The 20,650-nt window shown below is 42.1% G+C and overlaps 2 protein-coding genes across 2 annotated transcripts in view; one reads left to right on the top strand and one right to left on the bottom strand.

Moving 5' to 3' along the window:
• Window positions 1-816: 816 nt before the first annotated feature.
• On the top strand, window positions 817-1,956 carry ankrd9 (ankyrin repeat domain 9). The gene has a single exon (XM_072690508.1). It carries the CDS (start codon window positions 1,069-1,071, stop codon window positions 1,954-1,956), a length of 888 nt encoding a protein of 295 aa, XP_072546609.1. The 5' UTR covers window positions 817-1,068.
• A 2,097-nt stretch (window positions 1,957-4,053) lies between these two features.
• Window positions 4,054-20,650, bottom strand: part of tecpr2 (tectonin beta-propeller repeat containing 2) — a 32,355-nt gene continuing 15,758 nt past the window's right edge. Inside the window, exons 17-20 of the mRNA XM_072689805.1 lie at window positions 13,416-13,564; window positions 12,085-12,226; window positions 11,724-11,873; window positions 4,054-7,121 (exon numbers count right to left, since the gene is read on the bottom strand). Coding sequence (XP_072545906.1) covers window positions 6,970-7,121; window positions 11,724-11,873; window positions 12,085-12,226; window positions 13,416-13,564 — 593 coding nt within the window. The 3' untranslated portion in view covers window positions 4,054-6,969. The remainder of the gene's footprint in view (window positions 7,122-11,723; window positions 11,874-12,084; window positions 12,227-13,415; window positions 13,565-20,650) is intronic.

Raw genomic sequence — 20,650 nt, 5'->3', positions numbered from 1 at the left:
TATTTACAAGTGAAAAACTGCTAATAGATCAATTGAAATATGTAGATATAGAATTGGAATTATGAAGGGATTTTTAACATGGACAAAATCATCCCCGACTAGATTTTACACCAGACAATAACATTAAACCCACTGAGGGGTCAAGTGAATAAGATTGACTGTCTCTTCACAATGGCACCTGTCAGAATATGTGAGATACACATATTAGGCAGCAGGTGAATCGTCAGTTCTTGAAGTCGATGTGTTGGAAGCAGGGAAAGTGGGCAAGCGCAAAGATCTGAGAGACTGTGATGGCTAGACGACTGGGTCAGAACATCTCCAAAACATCAGGCAGGTCTTGCGGTTGGGGTGTTCCTGATATGCAGTCATCAGCACCTACCAAAAGTCACCTCCAAGCACGGACAACCTGTGAACCAGAGACAGGATCATGGAGGGATCCACGGGGGTCTCACCTATACAGGACACTTTCAGAGGGTCGAGGGGGACCTACACAATATTGTCAGGTGGTTTAAAAGTTATGGCCGAGTCATACCGAGTATGATTGAGTAACAGCCAGCAGTAAACTGAGGACCCCCCTGGTTCACAGTGTTCCAGGGTTCAGCGCCGTGCAGTATTAGATAAGCCGGCATGTCATGAATGTGCTCTATGCGGCTCTGCTGCTGCTGTCAGCTAAAAAGGGAAAGACTGGGGGCGGTTTACCCCCCACACCTGACGTCACAGCGCCGGGGCCAATGGGATGCTCCCGCGGCAGGCGGCTGGAGGTGGAGTAGGGTATAAGAACCGTGAGTCAATGGGTCGGAGGGGGTTTGGCGGAGGAGTGGAGGAGCTCTGACTGCGAGAGAGAGCCTCACAGTGACCTCAGCCCGGCGGACAGCAGTCAGTCAGTCAGTCAGAGGAGGGACAGACAGACAGACAGTCAGACTGCTGCTGATAACTCAGAGTCACAGTCAAACAAAGCAAAGAACTTAAAGTGTGGGACACAAAAATCCCCCAAATAACAGACATCAAAGACAGCCGAACTGAACTGAGCCCCCGTGCCACGGTGACTTTGACGCAGACGCAGTGACGATGCCGCTGGACGTGGCGTGGCGCGCGCGCGAGGACTACAGGTCCGAGTCTCAGTGCCAGCGAAGCTCCTTTGCTTTCTACTGCGCCGTGCGCGACCTGCTGCCCGTTTGGCTGCTGGAGGAGATGCGCGCCACCGAGGCCCTGCACTGGGAGGAGGACGGGCGCGCGCGCGCCTTCTCGCCCGCCGAGGCGCTGCTCTACGCGCTCGTGCACGACCACCAGGCGTACGCGCGCCACCTTCTGCGCCAGTACCCGGCGCGCGCGCTCGACGCGCCGAGCCCGAGTTTTCGCTGCTGTCCGTGCAAGGACTCCGCCGCGCCGCACCTGGCGGTCGCCGTGCGCCACGAACGCGCCGCCATCCTCGGCATGATACTGGAGGCGGCGGCGACCGATTTCGGCGAGGACGAGAGGCGCGCCTTCCTCGACGGCCGCGGGTGCGCGCACTCCGGTGGCAAGAGCGCGCTGCACGTGGCGTGCGAGCAGGCGCGCGCAGAGTGCCTGCTCGCACTGCTGGCGAACGGCGCGAGCCCCTACGTGACAGACGACAGGGGGGACACGCCGCTGGACTGCCTACTGGAGCAAATGGAGCGCGCCGGGGACACGGACGACGGGGACGCACGCGCCCGACGCGCGTGCCTCGGCTACCTCCTGCTGTTCACACCCGGACTGCGCTTTCGCTGGGGGCGACAGCTGCGCGAGGACGCCGCGCGGTGGACGCGCTTGCTCGGGGAGCGCGCCTACCGCTGGCTGGCCGGGCGCGCCCCCCTCTCGCTGCTGGTGTTGTGCACGCGTACGCTGCTGTCGGCGCGCGCCGAGCTGCTGGAGTCGCTGCCGCGCTTCCTCAGACCGCCGGAATTCAGACTGCAGCAGTGGGGGGTCGTGGAGTAGAGCGGGTGGGGCTGGAGTGGGGGAAGCGGCTCTGTACATATGTGAATAGCAGTAATGTGTAAATATCTGATTCCATGATAAGTGTGAAAGTCTTTGTGAAAATATTAAAAGGTATATTTTTGCAAAAAGTGCCTCTTTTCATTAATTCGGGGTTTAATTATAACTGATACACATCCAATTAATTCAACACAGCTGTGTTTCAGTCAAGAAGTAAACATCTGAGTTGGATGTTTTGATGTACTGTACATAGCTGTATATGCTGCAGTCAAGATTCACCATATGTTGTTAGAAAGGGGGTAAGTTAGTTCCTCTAGAGCAAGAACTGAATACTTCCTTGTATCCTTCAGCAAAATGTTTAAGGACTACAAAAGTCAGCAGATATCCTCATTACATGACATACGTATATTTCTGAGGAATCTGCGGACAATAGGGAGATAAATGATTCTCAGGGGCAGCTTAGTTGTAACAGTCACATCTAACCCCACCAGGCGGAGGCTGTACATCAGCCTGGCTAGTTCTCACTGGGACTTTCTTACATGCTCCAATACAATGCTACTATTTAGTTGAAAGTATTGAAACGGCCAAGCAAATTCTTTTGATTGTGCTGAATACATTAGTCTGAGTCTGAGATCAGTAAATGTTCATTTTTGGATGACTCTCATTTTCTTAGCTTCAGTATTGGTTTTCTCCAACAGGCAATCCTCCAGTCTTCTTGTTGGTCTATTATTTTCAACAACACAGACGAAACCCAGGCAACAAACGCTGAGAGTGGATTCAGTGCTATTAACAGTCAATCTAACAGGGCAGGGCAACAAATAGCATTCCATTCACACCTGTCACTCACGTTACAATATTTGTGTTCACTTCAAAACTTAATAGCTAGGTTTAACTTGATCAACAAGTCTAGATGTAAATATCAGAAAATGAAAACTGAAACTTTGATCTAGATTTTACATTTAGTGTTTGATATTTTCAGCAACGCCGGACAGACAGAGCGGTAGATAAAAACAAAGGATCTAGCCTTGCTGTTTTTAAAGATTTGGGCAGTGACTGTGCAGCCACCAACAGGGAGAAGATTTCAGCAATTCTGTGATTTATACAACACATTTATACAAAATGAAACACACAAACAAACAAACTTCACACTGGAGGATTCACAATCTGGAGGAATCTGAATCCAGTCAAAAGGTCTACTTATTTCTGTCCCTACATCAGAAATCAGAGTTCAATTGTATCCAAACATTAGTTTGAGTTTTTCTGAAGGGAAAGGGAAAAGATCAGATTTTCACTGTTTTGAACCAATCAACAGAATTTCAGTGAGCTTCACTTTGGTTTCACTGAAACTTGCCAACAAAGTTATTTGAAAATAAAAGTGAAACTGTTCATAACTACGCACCATACAACTACGTCACTGTGAGCGTACCAGTTACCACCTGCCTCACACATCTAAAAACACATTCATTTCTTTCTTATGTCTATAATTATAATCGTTGATACTTTATTGGCTCCATACTTTCACACTGACACGAGGAAATGTTTAACAGTCTCCGTACTTTCACCTAAGTATTCACACAGCAGTTCAAAGTTGGAAGACTGCTTCAGTAAAGAAGCTTCATATTCAATAAACAAAAACAAAAAGCAAACAAAAATCACCTTTCTGGACTGTGAAGTTTCTGGAACTTTGAGCACTGTATAGACAACTGTAGTCTTTGCTTTGCCAGTGTGAGCGAACCTTTTGCACTGCAGTTCACATCTGGAATACTGCCGAATATTCAGTAAAGAAGCCTCATTCAATATAAAACAAAAACAAACAAATATAAAACACCTCTGACTCTGTCAGCACTCTATAGGCAACTCTAGTCTAGTTACCATTGTGAGCCAACTTTCTGCACAGCAGTTCACATCTGGAATACTGCAGAATATTCAGTAAAGAAGCCTCATTGTCAATGCCAAAAAAAACAACAACTCCTGAACATCAAAAACAAAGAAAAACAGCTTTTTGTGAGGAAAAACAAAAACAAACAAATAAAAAAACACTTCTCTGAAATGTGACTTTCAGCATTCTGTAAAAATGACACACAGGCTTCAGTTTGTGTTTTTTTTTTGCAAACCTTTTTAATGTTGGAAGTTTGTACAGACTATGCATGAAGACAGCGAGGTTAAAGCATGGTTAATGGCATTCCTTCAAACCACACAGGTGAGTCACTGCTCTGCGCCGAGTCTTACCGTTTTACTGTCAGCAGCAGTATTGTGGTCAGAGGAGAGGAGAAGCAGGTCACTCCCTGACTTAAAGGCAAAGTTTCACATGTAAAAGGAAAACAACATCAAATGAAAGAAACCATCAACACTTCGGTATGATAATTCCCATGGGTTCATTGCATAACTGAGGTGTCCGTCGTAAGAAATGTAAAGGGGAAGTTCACAGACGAGTCACAAAGTCAGACGCTTGGAAGAAACGGCCGTCAGACCCTTATTCTGGCCTCGTATTAAATTAGCTATTATACACGTATTCATTAATTATAATAAGCAAGATGCATTCTCTATACGGAGTTATATGGAAAAAAACAAAATGCTCATCCAGCATTAAAATACAGTTCACTGATAACGGACTATGATAGCTTCTATCAACAAAGCAGCTTGGATGTGTGTTGGAGTATAAGCCATGGAACAGCGCTAATCAGTCTACTAAAAAAATAACTAACAGAATATTCAACGAACAGAAGAGCTGAAAACGCACCTGCCCATCCCCTCCAACTCCTCCCCCTTGCTCTTGTTTGTCTCAACTGACAAACAGCAGGAACATGAATATCTACATAAGCTTATCCTGAGCACTGTTCATGTGAAACAAAAAAGACTGGGGTTCTCTGTAAGTGTTACCAATTTCCATCATTTTGTACTGATTAATTAGTGGTGAATCTGTCAAAAAACATTTCCTAACTCTACAGAATATCCAACAAGATTGTCCACAGTTTCCTGACATGGCACGTTACAAAAGTTCTTAATCCACTTTCCTCCAAACTCTGTGTTATTCCACTTAGCGGACACTGTGAGGCTGTTCACACCTTGCATCAGCATGTATTTTAGGAGATTGGATTACCTTGAGATTTTACACAGTCGTGGCTTAATCACACCCGAAGCGTCCTGCATTGTAGTGGGGTTGCACAGCTAGTGCTAGGAGGGTTACTTGGCAGTACCAATTAACTTATTTACTTAATTTTTTGGGAGGTTTTAGTGACTACTTAGATCTCTGTTTAAAGTCCCCATTATTTAAGAGGTCCTTTGCACAAAATATCCAGCCAGGACTAACACAGGTGGGCTAGACTTTTTTTTTTTTTTTCTCTTATTATATTTATTTATTTTTTCTTTTCAGATTTTACCCATTTTCTCCCCAATCTGGACATATATATAATGCTCCCTTACTCCGCTTGGGGCCCCTGGGCCCTGTCCACACTGACTGTTTTAGGGGACTGAAAAAAAGAGACTGCTGAAACAGTTTTCCAGGGTGAAGATTTCTGAAAATGACGACGCCACTTCTAGAAATTTCGCCTCAGCTTTGCGCTGTATTTACATCTAATTTGGGCACTGTGCTGCTTCTTGATGAATTTGACATCAACCGTTAAGAGGTGTTAGCACCCCCCCTCTGTGCTATGATCACATGATCACATAAGCAGATGGAACGGGCTTGCGAGTTTATGATGACCGTAAGTTCCACAAATTTAAATATGCTGTTGGTAATCCAGCTTCTCAAAACATCAATCTTATCAGAATGGAAGTTCAAAGTTAGTACAATTTACCAGAGACCCCAGCAATTGTGTTCCTGCATCAACAGGGCTATAGCTTTAGCTTCCTTCTCATGTTGATCATGTTTCCAGTTTTGGCTTGGTTATCACAGGAGAGGCTGTCATCAGTGGATGGGTTGGTTTGTCTTTCTTGCTGTTGTAAACTTATTAAACTAGGCGGTCCATTGAGCACCATGGTGACGTCCCCGGTTGCTCTGCAGGCTGTGGATCGTCAATATGCTGAATTCAGAACGGCATTTTCCGGGACGTAAACAAGGCCTCATGTGCTGTAACTGTTTCGCCTAAGCGTGTTCTCGGATCGCTGTTGATATATTGTTACCGTCTATATTCATAAAAAAAAAAAATGCATCTTTTTACACAAGTTAAGACTTGAACCGTCCTCATGAATTTCCCATTGCCATACAAACTCCAGTACATAACGCTACCTTGGTGAACATGGAGGTAAGAAAGAGACCGCTTTCTATCGGACACAAGTGCAGATATGTGCCCGAGACTAACATGATTTCACTCACGTAAAGTATTTACTAGTGTTATTTACACACAAACCCACTTCCCTTACCTTCCTTAAAAGTCAGATATCAGCCTGAATCCCTGCTTTGCAAATACCCACTCATGTAAACCTGTACCTACATTTTGCAACTTCTCAGAGTAAGAGCCCTCATCTAGAATCTTTTCTTTTGCCTCTTGCATGGTTATGAATGCATTTAGTGGAAGGGAATCTGATTCTAGATATGTAACCTTCCTCTGAAACACCTTGCCCTTGTCAACATAGATCCAGGTTGTAGCAGGTATTATCTAAACTCAGTAGAGATTTATAAGAGACACTTTCACATTAAACATTTCACTAAGTGCACCGGGCTCCTGACTGGGCCTGTTCAGCATTCTGTAACTCATAAAACAATGGATCCTGTGAGTATACATTAGAAAAATAAATAGGGTTCGATTAATAAAATGGAATAAAACACAGATTCTGGATTCTGGTCACAAGGTGCATTGAGAAAGCAAAACGACTGACCCTGTTGAGCCCGTCCTGCTAAATTCGACTTCCCAAAGTTCCAATACAGCACTGTACACTCTGTGCACTCAATCCCTTTTTTTTTTTTTTTTAACTTCTGTACATGGGTTAAAAACAAAAAGAGTAAAGTGCTCACTAGCGAATAAAACAACAGTTTTTACAAGAACAGCTAACATTGAATGGTTTCAACAGATGGCTCTAAATAACCTCCCACTCCTCTTCAAGCTCCTCCCCACTAAGAGAACCTGTGTTGCCGTGGTTTTTCCCAACATTGTGTGGCAGGGTCTTGGTGAGCCGCTGTGTTAGAACACCAGCTGGGGTAACCGCCCACAGCTCATCCAGAGGGGTAACTGTAAGAAAGAGACATCATGTCCATTCATTTAAGCAATCATCATGCTGCACTGTACAAAGAGCACATTAGCAAGCAATTCCAATTGAATTACACAAGTAGACAAAATTCTGTTCCCCTCGGTTAATGAAAGAAAAACCCAATGGTCACAGAAATAACTTGAATCTGACAAAAGTAATAAATAAAAATTCTATGAAAATTAACAAATGAAAATCCGACATTGATTGATTTTGAACCATGCTTCAACAGAATTCATTTATAAAGTAAACTCATTAAACAGGCCTGGACAAAAATGATGGTACCCCTGAAAATAATGTGACCAAAGGGACATGTTAAATCAAGGTGTGTCCACTAATAAGAATCACAGGTGTCTACAATCTTGTAATCATTCAGTGGGCCTATATATAGGGCTACCGGTAGTCACTGTGCTTTTTGGTGACATGGTGTGTACCACACTCAACATGGAATCGAAATTAGAAGAACAATTACCAATAGAATAAGACTATTTAGCCGATACACATGAACCTGTTGGCCCAATGAAGTAATTTTCTTATTTTTAATTATTTAAAATCTTTCTAATGCCAGACGTGGACTAGAGGGATATTAGTATAAAGCCTCATTCTCAGTATTGAGCTGTGGAACAGTGAAACTGTGGTCTCTGGAATGATGGTTGGCGCTTCATCTAATACTTTTGGGATGAGTTAGGGAGTTGGGGGATGAGGTGTGGTGGTCATCATCAAGCATCCTGATCTCACTAATGTTCTTAACGCTGATCGCAATCAAATCCTCACAGAAATGCTCCATGGACAGTACAGAGAAACTTTTTACATACCCTTTTATACCCTTTCAATCTTTCTACTATTGTTTAGGAAGAAATAATTAATGAGCAGGTAACCCAATACTTTTGTCCATACAGTGTATATAATACTGTGTTAAGCTACTGCATTAAGGTAAGTTACACAACTGTAAAATTGAAATGAAAAAGAGCTCTTTAAATGAGCAGTAAGTGTTTATTAACACAGTAAAATGAATATAAAAATGCAACACATACAGTGGATATAAAAAGTCTACACACCCCTGTTCAAATGCCAGGTTTTTGTGATGTAAAAAAATGACAGCAAGACAAATAATTTCACAACTTTTTCCACCTTTATTGTGACCTATAACCTGTATGATGCAACATGAAACAAACAGAAACAAACAGAAACCTTTACAGCGGAAAAATATAAAATAAAAACTTAAAATAACCTGGTTGCATAAATATGCACACCCTTAAACTAATACTTTGTTGCAGCACCTTTGGCTTTTATTACAGCACTCCGTCGTTTTGGGTAGGAGCCTATCAGCGTGGCACATCTTAATGTGGCAATATTTGCCCACTCTTCTTTGCAAAACCGGTCCAAATCTGGACTCTGGCTGGGCTATTCCAAAGCCTTAATCTTATTCCGGTGAAGCCATTCTTTTCTTGATATAGATGTGTGCTTTGGGTCATTGTCGTGCTGAAAGATGAAGTTTCTCTTCATCTTCAGCTTTCTAACAGAAGGCCAGAGGTTTTGTGCCAACACTGACTGGTATTTGGAACTGTTCATAATTCCATCCACCCTGACTAAGGCCCCAGTTCCAGCTGAAGAAAAACAGCCCCAAAGAATGATGCTGCCACCACCATGCTTCACTGTAGGTATGGTGTTCTTTTGGTGATGAGCAGTGTTGTTTTTGCGCCAAATACAGTGGGGAGAACAAGTATTTGATACACTGCTGATTTTTCAGGTTTTCCCACTTGCAAAGCATGTAGAAGACTGTAATTTTTATCATAGGTACTCTTCAACTGTGAGTGATGGAATCTAAAACAAAAATCCAGAAAAATACATTGTATGATTTTTAAATAATTAATTTCCATTTTATTGTGGGAAATAAGTATTTGATACACCAGAAAAAGAAACTTAATATTTGGTACAGAAACCTTTGTTTGCAATTACAGAGATGAGACGTTTCCTGTAGTTCTTGACAAGGTTTGCACACACTGCAGCAGGGATTTTGGCCCACTCCTCCATACAGATCTCCTCCAGAGCCTTCAGGTTTCGTGGCTGTCGCTGGGCCACACGGACTTTAAGCTCCCTCCAAAGATTTTCTATTGGATTCAGGTCTGGAGACTGGCTAGGCCACTCCAGGACCTTAAGATGTTTCCTACGGAGCCACTCTTTAGTTGCCCTGGCTGTGTGTTTTGGGTCGTTATCATGCTGGAAGACCCAGCCACGACCCATCTTCAGTGCTCTTACTGAGGGAAGGAGGTTGTTGGCCAAAATCTCACGATACATGGCCCCATCCATCCTTCCCACAATACGGTGCAGTCGTCCTGTCCCCTTTGCAGAAAAGCATCCCCAAAGAATGATGTTTCCACCGCCATGCTTCACGGTTGGGATGGTGTTCTTGGGGTTGTACTCATCATTCTTCTTCCTCCAAACATGACGAGTGGAGTTTAAACCAAAAAGTTCTATTTTTGTCTCATCAGACCACATGACCTTCTCCCATTCCTCCTCTGGATCATTCAGATGGTCATTTGCAAACTTCAGACGGGCTTTGACATGCGTTGGCTTGAGGAAGGGCACCTTGCGTGCACTGCAGGATTTTAATCCTTGACGGCGTAGAGTGTTACTGATTGTTTTCACCTTCCTCAAGATCATTGATGCTCCACGAGGTGAGATCTTGCATGGCGCCCCAGACCGAGGGAGATTATCCGTTATTTTGCATTTCTTCCATTTTCTAATAATTGCACCAACAGTTGTTGCCTTCTCACCAAGCTGCTTGCCTATTGTCCTGTAGCCCATCCCAGCCTTGTGCAGGTCTACAATTTTATCCCTGATGTCCTTACAAAGCTCTCTGGTCTTGGGCATTGTGGAGATGCTGGAGTCTGACTGATTGAGTGTGTGGACAGGTGTCTTTTATACAGGTAACGAGTTCAAACAGGTGCAGTTAATACAGGTAATGAGTGGAGAACAGGAGGGCTTCTTAAAGAAGAAGTAACATGTCTGTGAGAGCCAAAATTCTTACTGGTTGATAGATGATCAAATACTTATTTCCCACAATAAAATGGAAATTAATTATTTAAAAATCATACAATGTATTTTTCTGGATTTTTGTTTTAGATTCTATCACTCACAGTTGAAGAGTACCTATGATAAAAATTACAGTCTTCTACATGCTTTGCAAGTGGGAAAACCTGAAAAATCAGCAGTGTATCAAATACTTGTTCTCCCCACTGTATACCTTTTGGAATTATGTCCAAAAAGTTCAACCTTGGTTTCATCAAACCAGAACACATTTTCCCACATGTGTTTGGGAGATTTCAGATGTCTTTTTGCAAAATGAAGTCGGGCTTGGATGTTTTTCTTTGAAAGATCAGGCTTCCATTGGGAAAAAAAAGATGGGAGATTGTTGTCACATGTACTGCACAGCCAGTACTTGCCAGAAATTCTTGCAGCTCCTTCAGTGTTGCTGTTGGCCTCTTGGCAGCCTCCCTGACCAGTTTTCTTCTTGTCCTATCATCAAATTTGGACGGACGTCCTGTTCTTGGTAATGTCACTGTTGTGCCATGTTTTCTCCACTTGATGATGACAGTCTTCACTGTGTTCCATGGTATATTAAATGACTTGGAAATTCTTTTGTCGCCTTCACCTGACCGATATCTTTGAATAATGGCATCCCTCTGATGCGCTGGCAGCTCTTTGCGGACCATGGCTTGTGCTGGAAGATGTGGCTGCAAAAATGTCAGGACAATCCTTCTAGAACAGCTGAAATTTATTTGGGGTTGATCAGAGGCACTTTAATTGGTGACAGGTGTGTGCTGACTCCAACTGAACATGAGTTTAAATGTAATTGGTTAAATCTGAACACAGCCACACCCCCAGTTATAAAAGGGTGTGCACACTTCTGCAACCACATTATCTCAGTTGTTTATTTTTACTTCACCTCCCTATATAATTTCTGTTTGTTTTTCAATTGCATTGTACAGGTTATAGGTCACATTAAAGGTGGAAAAAGTTGTGAAATGATTTGTCTTGCTGTCAATTTTTTACATCACGAAAACCTGGCATTTGAACAGGGGTGTGTAGACTTTTTATATCCACTGTATATCATTAGTACAGAAGTAGTGGTTCTATATGTGTCACTGGTTTTATTTAACCAGGCATCCTGACAAATTATTATTGCAATAAATATTTGTAAAAAAACAAACATATTTAGGCTTGTTCGTTGGTCAGACTAGTTTCAATTTATAGTGTCAACAATAAACTTTTTTTTGGTGTTTTTGTTATGTTGATGGATAACGCAGTTAGGTGAAATTTGATAGACTACACTGATTAGTGTGTTGGATCTTTTTTTGTTTGTTTGGTTGTGTGAACCGTGGTTTGGGGACCCCCGCTAGAACACATCCACTTCAACACAAATTACTTTCATTCGTTTAGTAGATGGATCACATTAGAACATGGAAAACATCCAAATGTGCAAGGCAAACCCAACATTATTTAATATAAATGGCAAGTACAGCTTTCACTAGCTTCAGCTAGCTGCTAGTATATTTTGACTGAGTACTCCTGTTAGCACTTACCTGCTAGCCAGTTGACCAGGCCTGGTACCTTTTTCCAGTAGTCTCCGGCTGGGTTCTTTTCAGAAATTCCATACCGCCGTGCCACCTCACCATTAGGACAGCGTACCCAGACAGTTCTTGTACTCACCACCAGCTGACTAGCCTGGAGCCCTGCAGTACAAACAGGCCATAAAAAGGTTACACTTTAGTCAATCAGTGACTGTAATGGTGCCATAATAACAGGCAGCACAAGCACTTGGTTGGTCTACGCAATAGACACTGATAGGCAATACTGAACTTCTTTATCCAACTCTCTTTCAAATTCAGCTTACAGGCGGTACAAGAATTAAAGGAAAATAAACATGGTGTAGTAATGGTGTACCAGGAATGTGCTCCCAGGCTGTGCCTACTGGCATCTCCTCGGTGATGCCTGCGCGCACATGCACGTTCCCCCGGCTGTCTAGGGCCCACAGCATTCGGTCATTAGGACTGGTCTGAACTCTCACCAAATGCACACCGACAGGCTGCTCAAGGGAATACAACAAAAGAGGAATTTCAAGTGAGCTTATTTTAATGTATATTTTATAAGACGTATACATATGAAAGTGCTGTATTGAAATATTAAAATATATTAAAGTGATAATTATCATATATTAAGCTCTGGCTCGAGTTGATTGAGTTATGGAAGTGCTTCAGTGTGACTGATGTCAGTGCATGGATTTAACAAAATCGCAAATTAAGGCTGAACGAAATTGGGGAAAAAATGGCATCCCAATTTTTGTGTTTTTGCAATATTCAAAAAACAAAAAAATTAAATAAATAACAAAAAATTTAAATAAATCAACTAAAAGGTGACTATAAGGGAATTAAATGAGTTTAACGTTCTGGACAATAGTTTAATATAGCATTGAACTATTTAGACAAAACACCACACTACGATTACAAAGCTACATTTTGTACCTGCAAAAACTTAAGGCAAAAGAACATTAACATTATTTTGGGTCGATATCAGTCATTTTTCTTGTACATAATCTGCCAAAACTATTGTAAAATGTACAATTTGGGATCAACTCCACCTGGATTAGCATTGCAGCAAAAATATTTTATTATAACAATAAAATAATACATATTTTAGTACTTAACTTCAGCACAAATTATTATAATTTTTTTAAAATATTTTTTTTCCCCTCCCAATTTGGTACTGCCAATTAACCTACCAGTTCCTAACCCCCTCTTGCACTAGCAAAGCCCCAGACACTAGGAGAATAAGGACTAAACACGTCTCCTCCGATACATATAAGGCCAGCCTCTTTTCAAATGGACGCTAACGTGGCATTGCCGGGCTGGGGTCGGGGTCCCCAGCTCCGCCACGCCAGCTAACGGATGCCTGTGCAGCTCAACACTGCTAAAGAGTTAGGAGGGAAGAAAGTGCCACCAGCCTCCTGGAGAAAGCACGGCCAATTGTGCCCTCTCAAACTTTGACTGCTGATGGCAAACTGGCATGGCTCGGGATTCAAACTCTCAACATAGTCATAGTGGCGGAACATTTGAAAACATCTATCTTCAGATATCGATATGATTACATCATCACCGTGCAGGCCTAAAAAACACATTTGTGAAAAATGTTGACACGAGGTGGTCAATACTTGTTTTTTTTACTGCTTTATCCAAACACCCAAAGAACATCTTCGACACAACAAAATGACTGGATACCTGCTCAGGCGGCTCAATGCAGATCCAGGCAGGGAGCATCATGCTGGGATTCAGAGGTTGCGTTCCCACTCGGAAATGCACCATGCCACTGGTGTCACACGCCCACACATTCTGACTGCCGCAGGAGAAGCTGATAAGCCTCATGTGGCCTGAGCGCATGGGTATGAGTGAACGAGAGAAAAAGAACAGAGAGAGAAAGAGAGAGAGAGAGAGAGAGAACAAAACATTAAGACAAGCGAGTGATATAGTATGTTCAGCATCTCAACCCACTACTTAATTTGTCCCTGAAATGATTCTATAAACAGAGCTAATGAAAATGGAAAGCAGACCCCTCCTTGTGTGGAGTGCCATGCCTTGAAACGTCAACAGAGTACACTTGTCACTGCTGTTTTACCCTATGGCTAGCGGGGTCATTTAGGCCAATGCACTTATGCTTGATGAACTTGTACATTTTGTACATATGCATGGTACGAGAGCAGCAAATGTCCATGATTACAGAAAATCTACTTCTACACTTTGTGCTTGATACTCTGCAAAGAGTCTGAACTGGGCACAATTAATGCCCAGTATACTCTTCAACCTTTCATTTAAGGGTTTCCAAGGCTAGTTTCTAGATCTCATTTTTCAGAACAATAGAGCGAGACATAATAGGAGTCTGAGCCTGGGGGAGCAGGCTGGTTTGGTTTCATGTGCCTAGATAACCTTGACACAATACTGAACCTCCATTTGTCTAAATGCTTAAACCTGAAAAGACAGTGTGCTGGAGAGTCTTAATCAAAGAGTGATAGTGGCTCTCGTCATACTGGGATATGACGCCATGTACTGTGTGTTTAGCTGATAACTGGTAATCAAGGACCATTTTGTTCAACTGATAATCACTTCAAGGGTCTTGCATGATAAATTGGGAATTGGATATTGAGTTTTTTTGTTTTGAGTTTTTTGTGTACAGACACACGGTTGGGGCGGTGTATGTTTTTTCCCCCCTTTTTCAATGAATGTAACCACACCAGTAATACTAAACAAACTCAGTATGCTCTCACCTACAAATTTAAAGCCCAACATTATTTAGTCTTGTCAGTAGCCCCAAATCAAATCCTGATTTTTACATGCTATCTACAAGATCAATAACAGTAAAGCAATCTGTCTTGTGTTAGAAACTTAAGTACTTCATGAATAAGCAGAAAGGACCAACCAATGTCATCACACAAGTGGTCTTGGGCCTTTGACCGTTGAAAGCTTTCTAGGTATAGAGCGCTGCTCAGTCAGACACACAGCACTCAGCAACTCAGCACTACTCTATGCCCACAGGAAAAGGTGGGTTTTTTTGGGCTTGCCAAATGGGCCACACTGCTACAGCCCACCTTAAACTCACGTGGGTCCCATCTAGACTCCCAACACAGACAAGGTCTATGTTTAACCCCTCTGGGCCCAATCACTGACCCTGGTGGGCATCTATTTGTTGGGATTCTTACTTGGGCTACCCATACAGGCCCCACAATGGACATTTTCATCCTTTTTTTTCTTTATTGTAGTGTGTCAAATAACTTCTTTTCAGTGCTATGCAGAACCTTCCTTGCTTAGAGTGTATGTTTAATATGTAATTATCATCTAATATATATATATATATATATATATATATATATATATATATATATATATATATATATATATATATATATATATATATATGTGTGTATTTCACTGAACCTCTGGACCTCTAAACATTGTACTCTGATGTTCTGTCTCCATTCTAAAAGGAGCTTGAGCAGTCCCGAGCTCGTCTTTCACTCAGCTACACGTCCACACCATCTAAAACAGGCAAGGCTACAGCTGCCCCCATCACATGACTGTGTCGGTACCCCCCACCATTTTCACAGCCCCCTCCACACGCACACACTCCATAAACAAACACTAGGACCACAGGATGTTCTTACCCTGAGGTAACTGGAGTTTAAATCTAGCCACTAGATTTGTGCAGGGAATAGGAATGATCTGACAGCTCTGAATCAATCCATGTGCACAAATACACCAATGTATCTTTATCAATGGTGGAATTCTTCTCTTGAGATAGCTGGCTTACTTGCATGCTTCAGGCCAACATTTAGCCTTTACTTTTGGCAAAATGGACACAGTAGTTCCATGATTGATCCTGAGACTCACTCTTAGTCTCTCAGATAAGCATCGTGTTTTTTTTTTTGTTTTTTTACCCTTTCTTCAAGCTTGAACGGCCAGGTTCCTATACAGTGACATGCAAACATTTGGGCATCCCTGGTCAAAATGTCTGTTACTGTAAATAGCTCAGCGAGTAGAAGATAAACTGGCCTACAAAAGACATGAAGTAAAAAGTTAAAGAAGACATTCAAGATTAGTGAATTACACTACAGTTAGTTCCAACCCTGCAATGTAATTGGCTGAGAGACGTCTAGGAACGTATTATTTAATGCCAGCACACCAATTAAAAAAAAAAAAAACAACAACACACCAGCCACAACAATGTCAGCAATACTACTTAAACAAGTAAAAGACTCATTAATTAGAAACCTTTTATCCAAAACATCCGATGTTACTATATTTTCTTTACTTATTTTCTTACTGTAGAATTACAAATAAAAGCTTAAACGCTACAGAAAGCTACATGCTGGAGATTTCACGCCCTTCTTCGTATGACTTTCCAACCTGCACACAAGTCCACTAAATGCGAACACCATAGAGCAGTGCAGAGCACTGCAAAACAGTGTTGTTGTTGGTAAAAAAAAAAAAGGTGGTGCACATATTTGTCACTGTACAGTGTGGACTGTACAGCGAAATGTGTCCTCCGCATTTAACCCATCTGGTAGTGAACACACACTCACACACACACACACATGTGTTAGGGGCAGTGAGTACACACACACACCCAGAGCGGTGGGCAGCCAACTCCAGCGCCCGGGGAGCAGAGAGGGTAAAGGGCCTTGCTCAAGGACCCAACAGTGGGTAGTTGGTAGGTGGGTAGGTGGGTAGTTGTGTGGTTTAAGACAAGGAATTAGATCAGCCAGAGGGAGCATCGTCTGTTGCACCATTTAAGGTAGAACAGTTAATTGGTAATACAGTGCGGGCGAATACTAAACAAAGTTCAGCTTCTCATAAAAGTAAGTTCTTAATATTAGCATTAGATAAACATAGGCTTAATTTAAAGCCCTGACCACTGGAAAATTATTAACCGTCCACAACGATTATAGGATCATATCATAGATATGGCACTATTGCACGTTACAGATACAAATATGTTTTTCTGTCCTCTTTATCTTGATATATTAGGATAAATGGTGATAACAGAATTGTAGTACAATCACAATAAAACACGAGACGTACTGGCTATAATGTGGTCCCACTTTGGTCCCAGTGCCAACATCTCACATTCTAACACCTTCTCCTGTATTGTTTCTTAATTATATCGATTTTGGATTTGATCATTCTCCGAGCTTGTGTTGTGGACAGTGGCACAGGAAATAGGATATTAAATATTAGTTTATGATGAGGACAAAAAATAAAGAAATAAATTCTACAACAGGATTATGGTTCCTACCATCCCCCGACCTAAGCATTATCAAAATGAGCAGTGCATGCAAGACGGTCCAAGAATCTCAGAGAATTGAAAACCTTTTGCAAGGAAGAATGGGTGGAAATCCCCTAAACAAGATATGAATAGTGGCTGCAGATGGCATTTACAACTTGTGGTACTTAAAGAAGGGTGTAATTGTATAACTGATGGAAGACAGAATCTGTCATCTTTAACTTCTTTAACAGGCTCTAGTTAACTCTTATAGCTACTCACAGTAAGACAAGGTATGCCCAGACTTGTTCATACCACTGTACATGAATAAAGCCTGTGCAATTTACCACCATTTTTACTCTACAGCAAGATAAGGAATAATTTGAGCAAGAAAAAGGCTCAATATGTTTAAAGTAGAAGCTGAAGTGTTGAGAAAATGTGCCCATGTGTTTGACACCAGCCAAACACTAGACTGCAACTTCGCTTGGATTAATGTATCATAAATGTAAATGTCAAAGTACAAAGAGCTTTAAAAGAAGCATGTCCATGTTCCTGATAGCAAACAAGTTGATGAAATGCCCATTTGGTGCATTCCTTTAGTCCAATCATTGTCCGATCAATCCAATATTCAGAGGATCAGCAACATTCCAACTGCTTTGCTCTTTCTCTTCCTTGAACTCTGACCCTTTGCCTGCAGCACTTATTGGTGTTATGCAAGACCCAGCTGCTCATATACAAATATAAACAAGCCCCTCAATGATGGCCGGTTTCGATATTTGAAACCCCCGCTACTCTGAGAATTTAACCAGCCTGTTATCCAACCCATCACCACACAGAAGCAACACACACCTATTTTGGGACTAATAAGACCTTAACCACAAATCCAAATACGCTTAAAAACCATAACTGCCCTTTGGGAACAAAGTAAGGTTAATTGGTTGATAATGTAAATGGTGTAAAGTAGGTCAGCGGTGGACTGCAGTCAACAGGCAACCTTAGATGGGTTGAAACTGGAGAGGGTCCATGAGACAAGGTATGTGCCGTCATACAGGACTCACCCTGGAGGACTCCTAACATCTGACAAACCCATTCAAACATCGAGTCAAAACATGTCCACTAGCAGTGGCTGTTCAAGGTTTTAAAGCTGTAAAGTGGTAAGTGGAAATGGGCACTTTTAAGCATATTTTGTATTCAAATGTGTGCATTATAATGGATGTTGTTAAAAAAATCACAAGAAAAATCATGAATATTGTTATTAAAAATGGAAACATGAAAGATGTAACCTTTGTTTACCACACGCAGCCTTGATTAAGATCTATTATTATTATTATTGCTCCAATTTGGTCTTGTAACAACTGTGCTTAGAGCTAATCCTCAAGGTGATCTGCCGCTGAACATGTGTGTTAATTAAACAATTTATGTTAGAGGTAGGCCTGTCACGATAATCACGTCATTGAGTTATCGTACAATATATTGGCATGGCCTTGATCATTTTTGCAGATCTGTGCATTGTAGTATTGTGTTTACATACGGAGGAGAGGCCATTAGGGTGAAAGAGCTGGCATGCATCTGAATATTCTTAGTAATTAAAAGTTATTGCTCTAATAACTTGTAATTTGCATTAGCATATGCTATTAGCATAATGAATGCCATAAAATATTCTTAAAATGACAATTATATAGTTTTTTGCATTTTTTCTGTGTCAATATATAGTTTTCGTCACACATTTCCATATACGTTTAAACATCCCTACTTTACATGAGACACAATATCAGCTGCCTGTGTTTGGACTACTCTCTGCTTTGCATGTAGTCAAAATATTATAGACAATAATACACAAATACACAATTATATTTTTAAACTACACATCAAAATCTCAGATGGAGTAAATAAATATTAATATATAGTGTGCTACTTCTACAGCAATAAGCAAGCACATCAAACATGCTGTACGGAGTTGAGATTCAAAAATTTGGCACTAACCATAGAACTAAAATGGCTTTTTAATTCTATGAAGACTGCCTTTGATAATCATTGTTGTTTATCACAAGATAAACAAAATTATTAATTTGTTTGGTTTATATGTTTCAGTAACTATACCCATACCTACTGGTGACCCCACATATCACATACTTCAACATACATAGGAACATACATAGGAATTTGACCTCCGCCTTTAAACCCTCTGTGTGGTTAACACACACACAAGCACATACTAGTGAACACACACATATACACACATACATATATATACACACACACACACACACACACACACACACACACACACACACACACACACGGGGACAGTGAACACAGTTGTGGACAGCCCTAGCTAGCCCTAGGGAGTGGTTGTGGGTTAGGTGCCTTGGTCAAGGCCACTTCAGTCATGTCCTGTCGGTGCAGGGGACCAAACCAGCAACCTTCCAGTCACAAGGACGCTGCTCTAACCTTTAGGCCAGGGCTGCCCCCGCAGACAAGAGCTCTAGCAACATGAAAAAGGGTTGTGTGTTGTAAACAAAGAATAGAAAATTAGGATATCCTGGATATTAAAATCTGTCACAAGTAGGCGTGTATGTGTATGTAATGTATATTTGTACCAAACGCCACGACAGTCACAGTTCAGTGTGTGCAGTCCCATCTAGAACACGCTGTATGCGTACCGTATACATCTGTGTGAAAACTGATGAATGTAATGCAGAACCAAAGTTCACAAACGCAAGATTTGGAAGTGGGCAGTGGTGGCTCAGCGGTTAGAGCGCCGGGATATTGATAACAGGGTTGTGGGTTCGATTCCCGGGCTCGGCAAGCTGCCACTGTTGGGCCCTTGAGCAAGGCCCTTTACCCTCTCTGCTCCCCGGGCGCTGGAGTTGGCTGCCCACCGCTCTGGGTGTGTGTGTGTACTCACTGCCCCTAACACGTGTGTGTGTGTGAGTGTGTGTTCACTACCAGATGGGTTAAATGCGGAGGACACATTTCGCTGTACAGTCCACACTGTACAGTGACGAATACGTGCACCTTTATCCTTTATCCTTTAAGATTTCCCTGGCAACCAGTTTGCCACATTTCCAAAGGGCTTATCAATGTTCTGCGTGGATGGTCGAGTGTTGCGCAAGAAAGGGACGCTCTGAATATCTTGTGCTTGAGACCGTGTGCCTGTGTAAAAGGCTTTTGCAATGCGCGGCAAACTCTGCTGCTGAACTCGGGTCAGAAATAACCCCCTCTGTCTGCAGTGACCGGTTACTACCCAATAAAACACCACTGAAACTAATACTGACAGCAAGAGTGATACACTGAGCAGATACACTGCAGCTTCATAGTATCAAGATGATCTTAAATGGTAGAGAGAATGTTTCATGTGAGGCTCACGCTACTATTTCACACATGAACTGGTATCGTGGAAATGCACTGTTCTACCAATGAGAGAACTACGCTCCTATCTTTTGTTGAATGGCTCCTTTATAATCGAGGAGGCGGCTACTGCACACACTCTCAGGGTCCTATCTAACACCCTGCGCAAGGTGTGTTGCAATGCTCATTGCTATTTTACACCCCACCAACAGTCTATTTTCACGCCTTCCATCTGCGTTGTTTAAATAGCAGCTGTGCTTGCGAATATATCTATGCCGATGGGCATGGTGATCTCGAAATGAGGTGTGTGCAGGTAAATTTCTGGGGTATTGCTATCTTGGCAAAGGAAACA

This window comes from Salminus brasiliensis, chromosome 10 (genome assembly GCF_030463535.1).
Source record: "Salminus brasiliensis chromosome 10, fSalBra1.hap2, whole genome shotgun sequence".
Taxonomy (NCBI): Eukaryota; Metazoa; Chordata; class Actinopteri; order Characiformes; family Bryconidae; genus Salminus; species Salminus brasiliensis.
The sequence above is the reverse complement of the archived record's forward strand: the minus strand, read 5'-3'. Positions and strand labels throughout refer to the sequence as shown.

Coding starts and splice junctions, on each gene's coding strand:
- ankrd9 (XM_072690508.1), top strand. CDS start 1,069: ATGCCGCTGGACGTGGCGTGGCGCGCGCGCGAGGACTACAGGTCCGAG.